The 20,789-nt window shown below is 35.8% G+C and overlaps 1 protein-coding gene and 1 non-coding gene across 2 annotated transcripts; one reads left to right on the top strand and one right to left on the bottom strand.

Annotated features, from left to right (window-relative positions):
* Positions 1–970: 970 nt before the first annotated feature.
* Positions 971–16,755, top strand: LOC130921782 (charged multivesicular body protein 4b-like). The gene is made up of 5 exons (XM_057846059.1): positions 971–1,309; positions 11,182–11,359; positions 12,409–12,523; positions 12,611–12,737; positions 15,927–16,755. Exons 1-5 carry the CDS (start codon positions 1,120–1,122, stop codon positions 15,989–15,991), a joined length of 675 nt encoding a protein of 224 aa, XP_057702042.1. The 5' UTR covers positions 971–1,119; the 3' UTR covers positions 15,992–16,755.
* A 1,820-nt stretch (positions 16,756–18,575) lies between these two features.
* trnal-aag (transfer RNA leucine (anticodon AAG)) lies at positions 18,576–18,657 on the bottom strand. Its single transcript has one exon. It is a non-coding gene; the product is annotated as a tRNA-Leu (tRNA).
* Between the last annotated feature and the right edge of the window lie 2,132 nt (positions 18,658–20,789).

Here is a 20,789-nt window from a genome sequence, read left to right as displayed (position 1 = left end):
TTTGTTTGATTAAAAAAAAATGAATACAATTAAAAATTAATTTTAAAATGTGTATATTTACTTAATATGTGTGTATATATATGAACAGTTTACTGATTTTTCCTTTTTTGTAGCATACTTTTATATACTAAGTATATATATTGATAAAATAATTAAAGATACATATAAAAGAGAATATTTACTGTAAAGCACGTTGACTTTTGCCTTTCCTTTAAAAAAAAAAAAAAAATATATATTATAAGGTATAATAAGGTAAACACCTTTTAATATTTTTGAGAAAAAAAATGTTATCAAAATATTCACTCTTTTCTATATAACTTTAATTTTTTTCTCATATTTACTGTTTTTTCCCCTTTTTGGTTTTAAGATTAATTACATACAAGATAAGGTAAACACCTTTTAATATTTTTGAGAAAAAAATTGTTATTATCAAAATATTCACTCATTTTTATATAACTTTAAAATTATTTTTAAAAATATTAACTGTTTTCCCCCTTTTTGGTTTTCAGATTAATTGTATGCAGTATAAATATAAATATATTTAACGAATAAAAACAAACAAATTCAATACAAAAGAGAATTTTCGTCCTTTTTAAATCGTATTTTTAAATAAATAAATAAATAAATGATTTTAAAAATATATTTTACTGTGAGTTTACTTCGACGGCAAACAATCTAGCTATGGAAACGAACAACTGTCATAAAGTGGCAAAGAATCTGCTTTATTGATCATTATTTTTTAATTAAATAAAGCTTATGTGGTCAAATCACTTTACAGGGACTTACATTTACATACATCTGATCAATAATCCCTCACTATGGATATTTAAAATCTATTTCTCACAGCCTCTCGAGACATTTTTTGTCATGTTCTTTTGTTGTGGCGGTGACATGACGACATATCCGCGACACCTGTCCCACTTCGGGCGGGAAACTCCCTGGTGAGTCACGACGCATAGTGACGTCACGTCACCACGAGACCCGTATGTGGAAGGCGGAAGTAGACGCAAAACAACATCAGCGGCAGTTTCGACTCGGCTGCCTGTCACATTGACCTACGAAGGAAAAAAAGAGAAATCCTTCATTTTTCATTGGGTTTATCGTCTTTATTCGACAAACATGTCGCTTTTCGGCAAATTGTTCGGCATTAGCGGCGGGGGAAAAGGGGGCAAGGCACCCACAGCCCAAGAAGCTGTCCAGAAACTCCGAGAAACCGAGGAGATGCTGACCAAAAAACAAGATTTTCTGGAGAAGAAGATCGAGCAGGAGACTATAACGGCCAAGAGGCACGGCACGAAGAACAAGCGGGGTGAGAAGGCCGAAACGCCACACAGTTTGTCACGCTCCTAGCTTGTAGAACAGCTCGTTAGCACTCGCGCTAACTTGACGGTAAAGTTGGGGAGCGGCCATTTTTTAATCACCGTGACAAGCAGCGACGTCAAAAAGTGAAGTACTGTATTCATATGTTATACTCAGGGGTGAAAGTGGCTAGAATTTCTTGCCGGAACTCGCCGACGTGAAGGTCGCCACGGAGCCAGAAATTTTGTTTATTTATTACTTTTCTTTTTTGTTTTTGTTTTGGATGGGGGGTGTTCCAACCTCCTAAAACTACTGAATTGCCAAGACAACTGTTCTTTCTATAACACATACAAAAACAGATTTTCATTCAAAACTGTATTTTTTCAATGATTTGCAAAATTAAAAGTTAACAAAAACAGCAATAACCCCAACCTCCATCTACAAATTTTTATTTTTCCTGATTTCCTCACATACTAGATGCCAAATCTCGATTTTAACTACTTAAGAACATAGGATGCATATTAAAATTGAAGTTATTGTAAACATTTACTTTTGCTTTCTTTTTTAATGATAAAGATATAAGTAACATACATTCAGAAAAATAAGTACAAATGACTTATATTATGCAGAGTGAAATAGAATATACAGTAGTACCTCTACATACGAAGTTAATCCGTTCCAGGACCTTGTTTGTAAGTCGAAATGGTCGTATGTCAAGCAGGATATTCCCATAGGAATACATTATAATTCCATTAATTCGTTCCACAGCCCAAAAACCTTCACTAAATCCTTAAAAAATACTGCTGGTACTATTACAAATGGCAATTAAACATAGCAAAATAAATAAATTATAAATCAATGCTGACCCTGAACGCACCGCGGGGCTGACGTGCCAGACACAGACCGGTGAGCTTGAGTTTCACTTTCACTTTGAATGCTTTCTTGAGAACACCGTCAATTGCGGCAGACAGAAGGTGTTTTTGTTTTGAATAAGTTGTGAAATAAATGATAAAAACGTGGCGAAGTTGGCGATTTCTCCGGAGATGTTACCACAATAAGAATTGTCAGCTTAACTTATAAAGACTGGCGAACGATGGTCGGCGGAGGACCGTGGAGATGTATTGTTGAGCCATTTCACAGATGCCCACCCTACGCACATATTTTTCTGTCATTTGCATCTTCATTTAGAAGGTAAGCGTCAACTTTTTCCTTGTTTCACCACCTATACCAACCTTTTCTGAAACCAGTGTTGATTTGTCACACAAGAAAATCCGCCGTGCATTCGTCTGCGGTGCTGCCATTGTCGTCGTATTTCGAGCATGTCGTCGGATGTAGAAACAAATGGTGAGTCAAATTTTACGTTGGATGTCGAAAAGTTCGTGTGTCGAAGCGATCGTATGTAGAGGTACCACTGTATTTTGAATATTGCGCAAACATTGGCTTTTTTAAATCATAAGGAAATGAATACGTAGCCTAACATAAATGAACAAAGATAAGTCCAAAGTGCACATTGACTGCTAAGATGTTCTGAACCTCCCCATCAGAGCAAATAAAACTAAATATGATAAATAAGCCACCTCAACGCTTTTCATAGCGTTTTGACAGTTGCTGTCATATTTTTGGAATCAAAGCACCGTGTACCGAAACAGCATTCCAGCCCTGAATCGTATACCGAAACTGCGTTCCAGCCCTTAATCTTATACCGGAACTGCGTTCCTGACCGTTCTGGCTCACTTTCACCCCTGGTTATACTTGTGTAGAAGTACAGAATGGCTGGCAAAAGTTATTTGTTCCCAATTTGAAATATTTAATATATATATTTTTAGATATCTTATAATATATTTTCAGTTTTTCAGTTCCATTGAGGAATAGAGACGTCCAACCTTTTGCTGCGAATATCAATGATTTTTTCACTAGTAGACGTACAATTCATAACAATCTCGCGCCTGTCAGCATGAGCAAAACTATATAAAAAAAAAAAAAAAAAAACATGAAAAAACCTGACTTATAGTCCCGAAAACATAGTAATAAGTTACTTTTAATAATTTTGCAATCAAATATCGTATGCCGATACCATATTTCAGTATCGATACTTTTGACAACCCTATATCCGAGTTATGTGTAATCTCCCGTAAATCAGAAAATGAAGAAAAATTACAATCTTGTTGAAAATAGCGCCCGTTAACCCTTTAAGGTCCGGGCCTCTTTTGTCTGATTTTGTATGCTTATGATGTTGCCTTTATTTTTCAAAGAAAGAAAATTGTTCACAATTGTCAGGGTTGGTTCCTTTTTTCAGAACACCTTGAGCTTCATGTCCAAACTGTTGTTCTATTTCATTCCTCCTGACCGCCAGAGGGCGGTGCTTAGCACATCTGCTACTCGTTTTCTTCACTGACCAATTATAAATCAACATTTTGGGACCAAAAGGACAAAAAAATTCTCAAATTTTTTGTCAAATTTTGAAATATTGATGTCCTATTGACAACCAAACATGCTCAACGAACCTTTTTGAACCTTGATTAATAATTAGGATGAACATTCAAACCACAAAAAGGAATAAATAGTTTTATGTTTGATAATTCAACATAAACAGCAAGTATAGTCATGGGCGCTTATGGCCTTTATGAATGCTTAGATGAAAACAGGTTATGTACAGTAGACTGCAGTGCAAAACAGTGAAAAAATAATAATTCATACCATCTAACACAGACATGTCCAAAGTCCGGCCCGGGGGCCAAATGCGACCCGTGGTCAAATTTCATCCGGCCCCCAGCCTCTGTCATAAATTCAGTAAGGTCTGGCCCTCACACAGATTTAATAAATTGGTCGGCAGCACTGCTACCAGCATATGAAGTAGCTTACACACTAAATGCTGCTCCTCATTTACCCACCAATGGCAGCAGCACTCTAAGCAACATTACCTCCTGTAACCCTTCTAATTTTATAAAATGGCGATAATCAACAAAAAAAAAAGAAAGTTGACTGCGTTGGCCGACACTTCAAGGATAGCTGGAAATTGGACTATTTCTTCACTAAAATACGCAGCAACTGTGTCTGCCTCATTTGCAAAGAGACAGTCGCTGTTTTTAAAGAGTTCAATGTGAGGCGATATTACCAAGCAAGACACGCTGACATGTACGACAAGATTACGGGGAAGATACGCAGCGAGAAATTGAAGCAACTTGAAGCTAGTTTAATTTCACAGCAGCAGTATTTCGCAAGAGCCCGAGAGTCGAAAGGGAACGCCACAAAGGCTAGTTGCGAGATTATCGAAATTATTGAAAAAAATAATCAAATGTGACACACAGAATGACTTGCTAAAATTTGCTTAAATACAGTATATTGTTCTACGTAAAGGATGTCAACCAAGGTTGGCCCCCCCACATTTTTACCCCACCAACTCTGGCCCCCTTTGCAAAAAGTTTGGACACCCCTGATCTAACACAAAAGAGTTTGGAGGACATCTCTTTGTGAGTTTAGGTATTGCGCCGATGTGAGTTTAGGTATTGCACCGATCACCTAATGAGAACGTACACACAATCAAGCTTCTTGAACACACATTTACAGTGTTATGAGAAAGTATCTGAACCTTTTGGATTTCTCACATTTCTGCATAAAATCACGATCAAATGTGATCTGATCTTTGTCAAAATCACACAGATGAAAATACAGTGTCTGCTTTGGCTAAAACCACCCAAACATTTATTGGTTTTCATATTTTAATGAGGATAGCATGCAAGCAATGACAGAAGGGGGAAAAATAAGTAAGTGAACCCTCTGCCTAAGCAGACTTAAAGAGCACCTAAAACCAATTTTTGCCAAACATTTTAAAGAGCATATGACACGAGAAAAAAAGTCTTAAATGGCAATATTATGTGAATTAGAATCATATTTTGAGACGATTCGACTATATACAACAATTTAGAAAAGCACAGATGACGAGAAATTAGTCTTTTAATCTGCCGGTTAGCCACGCCTACCATTATAGGGCTTTTGCGTCCCCAACAGGTGGATGACGTCAGCGGTAGACTGGGCTCATCGGTTTTACTATTCAGCCCATTGAGGGGGAATTATTCAGAACGAGGAAAATGCGACGAAGAGAGCCGCAAAATGTCATTGTTTCTGTCTCTTTACTTCAATATTTTTACAGGATATTCTTTTTATCCAAGTATTTTCCCCAATAGCTATATAAATGGCTTGAGAAGGACCAGTCAGGCCGTCGAGGGGGAACTATTCACAACGAGGAAAACGCGACGAAGAGAGCGGCAAAATGTCATTGTTTCTGTCTCTTTACTTCAATATTTTTACAGGATATTCTTTTTATCCAAGTATTTTCCCCAATAGCTATATAAATGGCTTGAGAAGGACCAGTCAGGCCGTCGAGGGGGAACTATTCACAACGAGGAAAACGCGACGAAGAGAGCGGCAAAATGTCATTGTTTCTGTCTCTTTACTTCAATATTTTTACAGGATATTCTTTTTATCCAAGTATTTTCCCCAATTGCTAAATAAATGGCATGTTCATGACAAATAACAGTATTGTGCTGAATGGAATATGAAATAATAAAAATGCATTTATTCAGGACGACATGGCAAAATTACTCCATAATGGTCAAAAATGTCGACTTCAACTTTACTGTCGCACCTCCCGAACGATATTTTATGACACCTAAATCGGACATATGTCATTTCCCTTCCCCGGCTTCGGAGAATGTAAACAAACCAGAAGCCGTGACAGCTAGCCGACATGCTAACCCAAACCGAGTGATGTTTCAAAGTCTTCGAAGTGGAAAATCACACATAACTATCCTGGATTATTTGACATGACGACCCGGTTGTCAATTGTCTTAGTGGATCGGCAAACCGCCCGGCGGAGAGCAATTTACAGTTCGTTCCCCGGAGGAGGGTGGCTGGATTTGTTGTGCAGCTAACGTGGTACTGCTAATGACCATTAGGAGAGCTTTTTACATGCCTATCAATGATCAAACGTAAGTAGTCCTTCATTTAAAGGAAGTTTGTAGTGTTTACTTTGTAATCGCTGTATTCGTTTTTGACATAATACAAAACAAGATGTTTACTCACTTCCTCATAAGTCCAATGGTCCCACAGTAAATATCCACGGTGAATGGGAACCTTTTGAAACTCCAAAAAGGCGCATACGCCTCTCCCTCATACAGAATGATTTTTCTGCAGCCGTTTGGCTGGCGTGATGCGAAAAATAAACGTATTAATCCGCAAAATCAGCTGAATCCTTCGTCCTCATACACAACAGTACACTGTAGCGTGAAGAGGACGTCTTCTACCGTACACGTCACAGCGCCCTTCTCCTCAATGCAAGACTGAAGCCGGAAGTCACTCATTTTCATGGCGCGGGATTCAAAAAACTAAATAAAAATAGCGATCGCTTCCACACACATCCAAGCGGCCCATATCATTCAGGGGCATAAAATACCGCGTGTATTATGAAATAAACATGCTTTTTCGTGTCACAGGCACTTTAAGTCAGCTGTGCTGGCTGGCCTGGGAATCAGTTGACCATTTGTGGGGCATTGCTGCCACCTGCTGGTCAGAATAATTTGCTGCATCTATAATTTGTTCCACAAACTCATTCACTTTACACAGTGCTGTGTCTAGCGGTAGCATTGACAATCGTGAATGCTTTCTGTTACTTATGTTTCCGCCTCGGAATTATATGTCTGTAAGTATTTTACTATAACATATGGATGTGCAATATATGTTTACTTTGGTGTTGAAGGGTCATATGTACAGAACTTCATAAGTTGTTGTTTAATAGAAGCCAGCCAATGCTTAAGGCTAGCAGCTCAAGCTAGTGTGCTATGCTATGCATACATATAATAGTTGTCGTGTAATGTTAGTCCTGTCAGCATGCTTGGTAGGATTTTATACTATGCGGAGAAACTTCATACTTTATTGAATATGGGTTCACTCACTGCCGTTGATATTGATTATTATAAGTCAAGCCATTAATTCATTTTGTTCTACCATATTTTTGTTATGAGGAATGAGTGATAAACTTTAGTAGTATATAATGTTTGCATTTTACAGTGTTAGTTATAAGTTAGTAAGTTATTGAGAGGCCTTTTGGTTATTGATAGGCTTGCTGTCCTAACCTGTCTCCCAGGTTAAGAAAGTTGTTTCATGGACCAAGACCACAACAGTCTCCTGTAGCACCAAATATTTTTATCTGATGACACAGCACAATACTAGAGCTGATTCAGAGGCTCCGATTCGATTATAAAACGATTATTGATGCACCCCCCCTCCTTTTTTTTTTTTTTTTTTAAATTAAAATGTTTTGTACATTAGTTCCAAAATTGTTCAAAAATCCTCTCAGGCTAAACCAAACTACTATTTCAGTATCAAGTTAACATATAGCAGTAAACAAATATACAAAAATAACAGTAAATAAAAAAACTCCAGTCCCCATTCTGTAACAGCAGCTTTAAACTACATTCAATTAATTTAATGTTGTGAATCAACTGTTAAAGTTGTTAAAATTGCTCCCGTTATTCCATAATTTCCCTTTTGTCTACTTTCGACATGTGAAAGTTTTAAAACTATTTTAAAGATAGATTCAAGTCAATATTTTACCGATTTAGGAGTATTTTAGATAAAAAGTTAATTAGGTTTGCTTGGAAGGTTCGCTACAACAGCCTTGCAGGGAAGTGTACTGCTTTAAGATGGCGGCCGTTTACTAACGGCCGCATCTAGCTTTTTGTAGATGTGCTGCTCATGCTACCGAATCAATGGTGCATCTAGTCCTATATAAATGATATCTACCATTACATTATGTGGATGACGTACTTTGTAGCAGCTTTTCGGCAGCAGTCAGGTATGTTTTTGTGTTTTTTTATCTCGTGGCATGAGTTGAGCTAGAGCCGTGAGTTGAGCATTGGCATTACCCGAGGGGCTGGGCAATGAATAGCATGATGTTTAGCTACTCTCGCTGCGTTCTTCCTCGTTGCACCCCGAAGACCGCGCGGCGCGCTGAGTGTGTTGTACTTCCGCTTTACTTGGCATATTTCAATAATCGGAATTTGGATATTTGTGAATCGTTCTCGAATCTTCCACGGCCGAATCGCGAATAATCTAAGAATCGGAAATTTTGCACACCTCTACACAATACCTGTTGGGTTTATGTTTTAGTTCAGTGCTCATTGTTCAGGAAACACATCTTCAATTATACTGACTAATTGATTGTGATTGACTCAAATTATATTTATTTGAAAAAATAAATATTGGCACGTTATTTTAAGTCAAGACTATTCTTGTCTTTGTTTTGTTTATTATAATAATGTTCATGTCATTATGAAAATTCTGGTGAGGTCAAAGGCAAATATAAGTTGAATCCACCATTATTTTTTTTTTTTAAACCTCCAGGTGTTCAAAAACTCGGGTGAATATACATTTTAAAAATTATATATTTATTATCGGTTATCGGTTTTGGCTTTGAGGAGCAAGAAGTTATCGATATTGGTATCGGGTTCAAAAAATGGATATCATGTACCCCTACTTTCTATTAAGACAATCCAGAATTTAGGACATTTTCACCACTTTTGAACAGTTTTTAACTCATTGCCTGCCACAGACAGCTCTAGATAAACTTATTTCAGTTCACAGTTGAAGGATGATTGGACGGCAACGTGTAAGTAGCATCGAAAACAATATCGTTTTTTTTTTTTTTGCCCATTAGTCATTCATTTCACGTGTTTACAACCTCGCTCACAATAGATCAGATGACACGTGACGGTAAAACTTGAATTTCAACATTGCTAAACGACGACAGGCTAGCTCCCACAAAGGACGACATCATCCCAGGAAAATGAGCACTTCTGCTCAAAGCTCATGTTTCAGGGTAAGCAGATGGTCAGATTAACGCTAACAATGTTACCTGGCCGGAAATATATATTTTATGTTCATGTAATCCAATTTGAGTGTTGCTGTGTAGCTACTGACTGACTGCATTGGAGATGCTAGATAGGTGAGCATGGGCTGCAAAAACGTTCCACAAAGAATATGTCTCTATTTTATAGTTATATTAAAAAAAAAATCACACTTAAAAAACAAAAATCAGTAATTTTAATTTTTGTTCTACTTGTTATAAGCAAAAAGTAACTTTTTATAAAAAAAAAAAAAAGTTTTCAAGTGGCATTTTTTTAGTGTGTTGTTGAAAATCCTGAAATCCAAAAGTACATTGAAATAAAATTAATACAAAAATACTACGTATAGAAAATTCAATTGACAAAATACAGGTAAATATCCGAGAATCCTAAACTTAAAAAAAAAAAAAAATCATAAAAAGATGGAAAAAATAAACGCAAGTGTCGAAAAATCATTAAAGATATCTTTTTTTAAGAATAAAAATACATTAAAGCTAAATTAAAGTATAATATTTTAAAAGCTTCTAAAAATACATTAAAGCTAAATTAAAATATATTATTGTAAAAGCTAAAATTTAAAAAGGAGGAATAAATTATTATTATTTTTTTTCCCATTTGTTTTTGTAATGATAAAAAAAATAGGATTTTCCTTTTTTTAATTAGATTTTTCTATTTCCTTTGTTGTAATGATAAAAAATGGGATTTTCTATTTGATTAAAAAATGTATTTTTTTCCCTATTTCCCTATTTTTTTTTTATAATAACAAAAATATGATTTTTACTTGCATTTTTCCAATTTCTACATTGTTTTTTAAAATTACTTTTACTTTTGTATGTACTTATGAATCCTCTCATATGCTTTCTAATGTATATTTGTTATATGTAAATTTGGCCATCCCATGTTTGTTTTCTATCTGCGCTAAACCGGTGCGATCTGCTTTTCCGTTTTTTTTAGCGGACCCGTGCCCGTCCTTTGAGATTTCGACCCACCCGCTGAGCCTAAAAGCTGCTTTTACACATTTTAATCAGATGGGATGAATGAGATTAAAAAGAAAGAGCGGTCAGACTCTGTCCTCTACAACTTGGCATCTTTAGGAGTGCTACCAAGGCTGTTCACAAATTACACACTTTGGGTTTGAACATATACGTATGTTTCATTTATTCACTAACTTGGTATATTCATTTTTATTTTGCTTGGCTTATTCAATGGGTCATTGTGACCTGCGACTGTTATTTTGAAAAGAAAGGAATGGGAGCTTCTTAACCTCTCTCCTGCACGAAGGTCATCGTAGCTGATTAAGTTGTTATTGTCGTGGGGCACAGATGCTCAGTGAATTTCCAGCGGGGTCAGTTCAGCAGTGGTCTGGCATATTTTTGGACTATAAGTCGTAGTTTTTTTTTCATAGTTTTGCCGGGGATGCGACTTGTACTCTGGAGCGACTGATGTGTGAAATTATTAACACAATATTAGATCATTTCACACGATAAACTTGTTAGCGTGTTCTTTATGTTGTTATCTGACTAACTCTTAATACAGTGGTACCTCCACATACGATCGCTTCGACACACGATCTTTTCAACATCTGAAGTAAAATTTGACTCGCCATTTGTTTCTACATCCGACGACATGCTAGAAATATGGCGATTTATGAAAGCGCCGCAGTTAATTAGTTTTCCCGCAAGACTGAGGCACAGTGGATTTTCTTGTGAGAAAAATCAACATGGGTTCCAAGAATGTTAGCGCAGGTGGCGAAAAAAGGAAAAAAGGTGAGGCTTACCATTGAAATGAAGATGGGAATGATGCAAAAATATGAGCATGCTGGGCACGTCCATGGACTGGGCATTAATATACTAAAATTTACTGTAGGCCCAATGGAAAAACAGTTGATTTTGGGGGCAAGTCTGGTTCATATTTGTTGTTGGTTCGCTTACTTTACCAGTTAGTTGGCTGGTTTGTTTGACGTTGCCATTTCCTCCCGCAGCGGCGCTGCAGGCCCTGAAGAGAAAAAGGCGCTACAGCAAACAGCTTGAGCAGATCGATGGCACGCTCTCCACCATCGAGTTCCAAAGGGAGGCACTAGAGAACGCCAACACTAACACGGAAGTTCTAAAGAACATGGGCTTCGCCGCCAAGGCCATGAAAGCGGCACACAAAGAGCTGTGAGTCAACAAAAAGTCATCAGTCATTTTTTTTTCTTAATATTTCTAGTGGCTAAGTGATAAATGATAAATCAACCCCCACCAAAAATGTAAGACATTTATGTACGTTTTTATTTAAAAATGTCATTTTAAAAATGATTCTTTTCATAATTCAATATTTTTTTTTTTCAATAAAATCAAATTTTTTTTATTGTATTATTGAAGAAAAATGGGTAAGCTTCACCTTTTAAGTAAATTTCAGGAAACAGATTCAAATTAAAAAAAAAAAAAAAAGAAAATCATAAATTTTTCTCGTTTTATAGTATCCACCCCCCCCCAAAAAATACTCATACTTTTTTATAATCCATGAATAAATTAATGTTTTGATGAAAAATCTAAAGAAATGCGGCATAAAAAATAATCAAACAGAAAGTCATGCTTGCTTTAAAGCTTTAATTGCTTCAAAGCAATTTATTTTTTCTTCAATATAATTAACATGTCAAATGTAATGTACAAATATAAAAAGTGATTGTAAAATAAAAATAGAATTCATGCTTATTTTTTTTCAATAAAATAACATGTTTGTTTTTTTAATTTTGAAAATTGAAGGAAAGGGAAAAAAATACAAAATGCAAATTAATAATTTAAGAAAACAACAAATTTTCAAAATATATTCACATTTTAAGGTGTGTAAAAAAATCATTTAAAAATGATCATGTTATTGATGGAGGAAATTTATTTTTTCTTTTCCACCAATTATGTCTCATAAGCTATATATAATTAACGGCAACCAAGTATTTAATAAAATATGCATAATTAAAAAAAAATAAGTATTCCATTTTAACTCATTGCTTGCCACTGACTACTCTAGATGTCCAATCCATTCGAAGTGGGAGGGATGGCAGCGAATGAACGAATGTTCATTCGCTGCCACCCTCTCACTTTGAATGGACTGGACGTCTACTAGTGATAAAATAATTTGCTGAAGGAAGATTGGATACCACATGATGTCTATCTTTAGGAAAAAAAATTATGAAATAAAGTAAGTTCACGTGTTGGTGCATCGGCAGGAACGTGGACAGCGTGGACGACCTGATGTCGGACATCATGGAGCAGCAGGAGCTCGCGCAGGAGATCACCGACGTCATTTCTAATCCCATTAGTTTCGGCGATCAAGTGGACGAGGTACGACCACCGCACACCGCATCAGAACTTTTTTTTTTTTTTTTTTTAATTATAAATACCACTATCTGTTCTTCTGGGGTTCGTCAGGATGAACTCATGGCCGAGTTGGAGGAGCTGGAGCAGGAAGAGCTGGACAGGAATCTCCTGGAAGTGGAAGGAACGCCGGATGTCACCTTGCCCAGTGTACCGGCCACGTCGCTGCCGTCCAGACCAGGTGCGCCGTCCGTCCAAACCCCAAAATTCCGTTATTACGTATACGCCAAGAGTCGTCAAATTATTTTTTTTTAATAAATTGTGCTGTAATTAGCAGCGCTACAAACAACATGGCCGACATGAGCTATGGCATTTGGGGGGGTCTACTTATGATCCACAGTTTGACCAATTTTCATGTTGCTAAGTCAACCTTAATTTTTATTTTATTTAAATTAAACAAAAAGTGTAACAAAATTGATGACAGGAATGCCAGAAATGAAAAAAGATATTTAAATGTATGTCATTTAATTGTATTATTTCAGGATGTATTTCAAGATTTATTTAAATATTCATCTGTTTAAGTTTTTATTTTTTGAATTGAATGTTTTACTATTTCAGTATTTACTTGCGTTTTTTTTAAATATGCATTTTGATTTATTTAAATTGTATTGGTATATATTTCGTTTTCACTATTTGAGGCTCAAATAAAATATAAGTAGCAAGAAGAATTGTACTTCTGAATTCAAAAAGGCTGACAAATTATGAATGTTGATTAATTAGGTGATTCGTATTTAGATGTTGCCACACCTGACTCGACAGGGTGAAATAAATGTTGTAAAATTAGATAAAATGGCGGTAACCTTTGCAATAAATCTTGAAATTAATGTTTATTTAAATATTCATCCGAATTTTTATTGAATTATATTTTGATATATTTAGATGAATTTTTATTTGCGCATGTTTATTGTATTTGCAGTTTTTATTCATTTAAAATGTGTTTTCCAATGTTTCATTTCAAATCAATGATACGAAAAATAAAATTGAAGTGCCTGTAGAATAAATATTTATATAAATATTTATTCAAATATTCATTCATCTAGAGTGGTTCCTCGACATACGATAGCTTCGACACACGATCTTTTTGATATCTGACATAAAATTTGACTTGTCATTTGTTTCTTCATCTGACGTCATGCTCGAAATACGACGATTTGTGACAGCGCCGCAGTTTCCTTGTTTTCCCGCAAGACGGACGCATGGCGAATTTTCTTGTAAGAGAAATCAACATGTGTTCCAAGAATATTAGTGCAGGTGGTGTAAAAAGGAAAAAGTTGAGGCTTACCATTGAAATGAAGATGGAAATGATAGAAAAATATGAGCGTGGTGTGCCGTCCATGAACTGGCTCGACAATACGGCCGTAGAATGTATAAGATCTCGACGGTCCTCTTACGACCTCCGTTTGCTAGGCTTTATAAGTTAAGGTGACAATTATTATTGTGGTAACATCGCCAAAAAATCCCCAGCTTCGTCAGGTTTTTAATCAATTATTTTAGAACTTGTGCAACACAACATGCCTACTGTCCGCCGCAGCTGAACGAAGTGAAAGTAAAATTTCTTCTCTCACTCTGTCAAGTCAGCCACGCGGTGCGTTCAGGTAAACCACACAAAACACATCCGCCTCATTAAGTGTAAGTTTTCGGGCTGTGGAACGAATTAATGGAATTAAAATATATTCACATGGGAAAATCCTGCTCAACATACAACCATTTTGACTTAACAAGGTCCTGGAACGAATTAACTTCGTATGTGGAGGTACCACTGTATTTGAATTTTGATTTAAATAAATTTTGTATTTATATCAATTAGGGTTGTTCCGATCATGTTTTTTTGCTCCCGATCCAATCCCGATTGTTTTAGTTTGAGTATCTGCCGATCCCGATATTTCCCGATCCGATTGCTTTTTTTTTTATCCCGATTCAATTCCAATCATTCCTGATAATTTTTCCCGATCATATACATTTTGGCAATGCATTAAGAAAAAAATGAATACAACTCTGACGAATATATACATTCAACATACAGTACATAAGTACTGTATTTGTTTGTTATGACAATAAATCAATAAAGATGGCTTTTACATTATTAACATTCTGTGAGAGAGATCCACGGATAGAAAGATTTGTGACTTTGTTTATTGTGACTACATATTGCCTTCTAGTGTATTTGTTGAGCTTTCAGTAAATGATACTGCAGCCATGCCCCAATGCATGATGGGAACTGGAACCATGATGGGAAGTAAAACCATGACTGTGCGTCATGTTACAAATGGATATATCTTCTCTGCTTTGGGAAATAACATATGGTGTTAAGACAAAGATCAATTGCCACCTTGCTTTCCCACATTGCTTCCCATGATATTTCTAACCATAGGGAAAGGGATTGCAAGGTTTTAGCCAATTGCAGAATGGCTCCAAAGGCTGCCAAAATTCACTCTAATCATTTTGCGCTGCCTTTTATCTCTCTATATAGGTAGAACGGCGTCAATACAGATTGAGCGCGACAATGAGTGAGAGGGTCGTGCAGCGCATATATCAATAGCTATAATAATTTAATGTGACACATTTATTAATAAATTAATTGCCGCCGTTGTCAAGATATTTCTGATAACCCTACCTTAAGCCTAAACTAAAGACTCTGGAAGAGTGTAACATATTATGTCTGTAACCTTAAATACAATTAGAAAACGATTCAATTAAAATATATGTATATATTAAAAAAAGGCATGGCTGATATTTTTTTTGCCGATTCCGATACTTTGAAAATGACGTGATTGGACCCGATCAATCAACATATCAATGTTTACTTCTTAACACAATCTCATTGCAATTTTTTATTGATTTATTATTTTTCATATATCTTACATCAGCGTTGGAATGAAAAAACTAAATTGTATGTATTTAATTTTATATTTTCATTGTAAAAAAATACACAAAAAATAACTGCTGAAATCTTAAAATTATTCAAAATGGAACATAAAAATCAAAATAAAAGACTAAAAATTCAGTTGTATAAATACATAAACATTTTATGTATTCATTTTTTTATGTGTTGTTTACATTTATATATACAATACATGTATACTTTTTAAAAAATAAAGTCTGATATTGTATACTTGATTACACATGCAAAACTTTATTTGTGTAATTATTTCTTTCATTTTGACACTCTGGCCTTCGATAAAATTAAGGCAAAATTATCCAAAAATGTCCACCTGGATCTATAATGGCTGTCTCCCTTTTTATCATCTTGAGATTGCTCTCTTCGTGTTAATCAACATTCTTTTAAGGGACACAGTCACCAAATTTGGGATAAATTGGATTCAAAATGTGAGCTCCGCCATGACGATGTTGTTTCTTTCTTGCATTTCAGCCAAGAAGAAGGAGGAAGAAGACGAGGCAGAAATGGCCGACCTGGAGGCTTGGGCCACCAACTGAACTCAAGTGGACTAATGTAGACCTCCACCACTGAAGCGCATACTTCTGAGGTGGAACAACATGAACAATCAACTCACTCGTGTGCATATGTGGTACACTCCAAAACCACAATGATGACACTACTCGGCCATTGACGACAATAGGCGTCCAATCCATGTTGACGTCCATCGCCGTCAATGGCAGCCAATGAGATAAAAACTGAAAAAAAGAGACTTTTAAGTGAAAATGAGAGGACCGACATTGTTCAATAAAACAAAAGCTGCTCACAAAACAAGCAAAAAAGAAAACAGCTTGGTTGACGGTCACGATTCTAAAAGGGACGCCAAATGACGTCATGTTTCTATGAAGCGCATTCTAGAATTGGAGGACATTTTTGCTTGAAATTTTTTGAAAGGTTACCCATCATTTTTTTGCTTGATATTGCAGTCACAGTAATAGGGTTGCAGGGAGTTTGTCATGAGTAGAAACGTTCAATCGCTGCCCCCTTCTCACTTCAAATGGATTGGACGTCTATTAACATCAATGGCAACAAATTGGTTAAAGCAGTTACTATTTTATTATATTATTCATATATTCATATATTATTTTTTTTCTTTTTAAATTCTTTAAAGATTTTTTGTTGTCGTCTCCAAGCTGATTAATTGATTGCACCCTGATCAATTGCGGATTTATGGAGTTACTCTTTTATCAAAAGATGGCGGTATTGTATCCCATCTTGTTTGGGTACCCAGCAGTTGTAATTCATTTAAACTTTTTCGTGTTTTTGTTTGCATGTTTGTGTTTTCCCAGTGAAACAACACCCCCGCCCCTAAAAAAAAATTGTAAATTTAATGGTTTTATTTGCAATTTAATTTGATCGCAGGGGGTGGGACAAGCAAAATTTCAGTTTTAGGGTGTACCCCAAGGTTGAACTGTTTAAAAAATATATATTTTCAAGCATTCTTTTCTCTTACGTCCACTTACTTACTAGTACATTTACTCAAAAATTACATTTCAGTATTTTGTTCAAGGATTATTTAAAAATTGAAGGGCGGGACGTCAAATGTCCTCTAATTCTGGAATGACCCCAAATATATGTGTGACCGTGCGTCTGTGTGTTTATTTGTTTGTTTTCATTGTTTATGTGCAATTTTTGTGTGCACGCATGTTTTTGTGTGCGGTCGTCTTTTTTTTTTTTTTTTATTCATGCGGCTGGGTTGGGAGTTTTTTTTTTTTTCTTTTCTTCCAGCCATGGTTTGGATTTCTAATGGTGGCTGCCTGTCAATCAATAATAAATCCGTAGTGAAACATTGGCCACGCCGCCGTCAGTCGACCCTTCACATAAACAAGTTCAAGGTCCGATCGGGTTCAATTGTAATGAGTGACGGAAAAATGGTCAAGACCAGGTTCAGACCTTAACTGTCAGATAATTATGGACTAAAAATAGTAATGCAATTTTAATTAAATGAAAGCTGAATAAATGTACTGCATTAATTAATATTTCATTTTCCATTTTAGATCAGTTGAATACTTAATGATATATTTTTTAATAATTCTCAATTTAATCAGCATCATGTGTAAATATTATTTTTATGATTAGCTAGTTAAAATATATATAAAATATGTAAGGATTTTTTACTGTTATATTTTATTTCCAATAAATAAACCAATTATTTAGTGACAGAAATAAACTAGTTACATTTTATTAAATCTATTTCATGAAAATGTAAATGAATATAACTTTATTTAAAGAGCCAATATCATGACAAATATATTGGAAATATATATATTCTTTTATAAATCTTAGTAATGACCAGGGCCGGCCCAGGCCATTTGGAGGCCCTAAGCAAAATAATGCAAAGGGGCCCATATTTTTGGCCCACCATTTCGTCACAGTGTACTGTGAAACCCATACATGCAATCCAACCCATACGTCCATATTTTGTATATTAATCAGATTTTGTTGCGCTGCATACTTCAAACTTCTCACCCCAAAAGATTGTCAGTACTTACAGTAGATAGCGCCAAACCTTTTTCTAAAAGAGGAAAGAAAAAAGGAAGAACTTTTATTTTTTTAAGCTTGTAATCAAGTATCATAACTCACAAAAGTCAAATAAAGCAAACTGTAGTAAACAAAATAGAATATAAATTAAACAAGTAAGGGCCCCCTAGTGGTCAGGGGCCCTAAGCAGCTGCATAGTCTGTGTATAGGCTGGGCCGGCCCTGGTAATGACTGTAAATTTAATTAATCTACCAAGAATATAAATATGTTGGAAACTTTTTAAAAAACCCTTTCCTTACAATTAACATTAAAACTTGTATTTCATGAGCTTGCAGATTGGAGAAAAATTTCTAATTTAAAATTGGAATAAAAAAAGAAATAAAGCTAAAAAATATTTATACATTTATAAACTATAAAAGAACTGAACAGCCTAATTCAGTTTTCCCTGTGACATTTCAGAGCATCCAAATTCAATTTTCCCAGTTACATTTGAACACATTAACTCAAATTTTAATTGCTCCATCCATGTGTTATTACAAACGACCTGCAAGATTGTTCTTGATGTCTTGAACACTTAACGGTAAAAGTGCACAAATAAGGTTATGGCAGCGGTGGGATTCGAACCCACGCCCCCAAAGAGACTGGAGCCTTAATCCAGCGCCTTAGACCGCTCGGCCACGCTACCATGGGTGTGCTGAACAAAGGAACGTGGTCACACACGTGACAATTGTGTCATGTACGCTGAGACTGTCGGAATTCCTTCATTCATTATTTAGCTTCTCTACAATTTGTTATTGTTCTTTCCATTAGCCTGGGGGAAAAAAAACGATTTTTTAATTTTTCATTTTTTTCTTTTGACAGCTTTGAACAATTGAACTTAAAAACCAAAATCAATAGAGCAGGGGTTGGGAACATTTGGCTCGCGAGCCAGATCTGGCTCTTTTGACGGCTGCATCTGCCTAGCAGACAAATCTTTAATAATAATGATAATTAAAAAAAAGTTTAGTTATACCCCTTTGCGCATTGCGTGAAAAGGCCACGGTCACCGCTCATACGCTGGTGTTGTGCAGTAATGAGCAGACGTGACTTTTGCAGCGTATGTTAACTTTTTTAATGCTACGACAACACTCCCGCACTTCGCACTAGATATCATCAAATCCCAACTTAGATGTGCTACGTTAGATCCCCCAAGTCCCTTGCCATTGGCTGCATGATCCCAGGGTGATCATGGGACACGTAGTCCATAGACTACAACTGGCGACTAAAAAGCCGGTTCGCAGTCATTTTAGTGGGAAAGTGGCAAACATACATGTCGTTGTGTCTATCTATCTATTTATCTATCAATCGCATGGGCAACGCAGATGAGGCAGAGACACTGTTCAAGTGGGGTTGCCGTATTTTGCTGTCGAAAATAGCGGCCGATGTGGGCGTGTGTGGGAGATCAGGAAGTAAACTTTCCTCGTTTTCAGTTTCGTTTTCCACATTGTCATCTAATTTTAGAAACCCTTTTGAGAAGATGGCAAAAAGAAAAAAAGAAGAAAAGAAAAGAGGTGTATCGTACTTTTCAGCAGGACATAAGCAGGGGTGAAAGTGAGCCAGAACGGTCAGGAACGCTATAAGATTCAGGGCCAGAACGCAGTTCCGGTATAAGATTCAGGGCCGGAATGCAGTTCCGGTAAAAGATTCAAGGCCGGAATGCTGTTCCGGTACACGGTGCTTCGACTCCGAAAATATGACGGCAACTGTCAAAACACTATGTAAAAAAAATGCTAAGCTGCCACACATGAATTTCATCTCCAAGAAGAAAACAATCTACCAACATCAGATTTACATATACAAGTGTTAACAACAAGCATAATAAAGTACTTGTGAAGCGTAATCCTTTTCCACCAATATTTATTATTTATTTTATTCCACGGACGGCAGGGAGGTTTCCCCATCTGCTGCAGTTATCTGAGTCTGACGATGATGAGTCACGTCAATGTGCAAATGCAAAGCAAAACTCCTGGACCCATTTATCTGTTCAGTTGGCTGACATACTGACATGTGATCAGCAGAGATAGTACGCTCTGATTGGTTCAAATGTGCATGTTTTCTGGAATAGCAAAAAAAAAAAAAAAAGTTTAATTGATGCGACAGAAAAAGCAATGCAACATAAAATGGATCAAATCTTTAAGAGCAACGAAAGAGTTGAGAAGCTCATTTGTCATATTTAGTTTTATTTGATCTGATGGGGAGGTTCAGAACATCTTAGCTGTCAATGTGCACTTTAGACTTATATTTGTTCATTTATGTTAGGCTACCTGTTCATTTCCTTCGCGCGATCTTTAAAATATATTCCATTTCACTCTGCATAATATGAGTCATTTGTACTTATTTTTCTGAATGTATGTTACTTATGTCTTTATTATTAAAAAAAAAAAAAAAAGTAAATGTTTACATTAACTTCAGTTTGAATATACATCATATGTTCTTAAGTAGTTAAAATTGAGATTTGGCATTTAGTATATGAGGAAATGAGGGAAAATAAAAATTAGGAGATGGATGTTGGGCATATTGATGTTTTTGTTAACTTTTATTTTGCAAATCACTGAAAAAATACAATTTTGAATGAAAATCAGCTTTTGTATGTGTTATAGAAATAACGGTGCTAAAACAGTTGTCTTTGCATTTTAGTAGTTTAAGAGATTTGAACCCCCCCCCCAAAAAAAAAAGAAAGAAAAAAGAAAGAAAAATAAATAAATAAATAAAATTTCTGGCTCTGTGGCGACCTTCACGTCGGGGAGTTCCGGCAAGAAATTCTAGCCACTTTCACCC

The sequence above is a fragment of the Corythoichthys intestinalis genome, chromosome 9 (assembly GCF_030265065.1).
Source record: "Corythoichthys intestinalis isolate RoL2023-P3 chromosome 9, ASM3026506v1, whole genome shotgun sequence".
Classification (NCBI taxonomy): Eukaryota; Metazoa; Chordata; class Actinopteri; order Syngnathiformes; family Syngnathidae; genus Corythoichthys; species Corythoichthys intestinalis.
The sequence above is the reverse complement of the archived record's forward strand: the minus strand, read 5'-3'. Positions and strand labels throughout refer to the sequence as shown.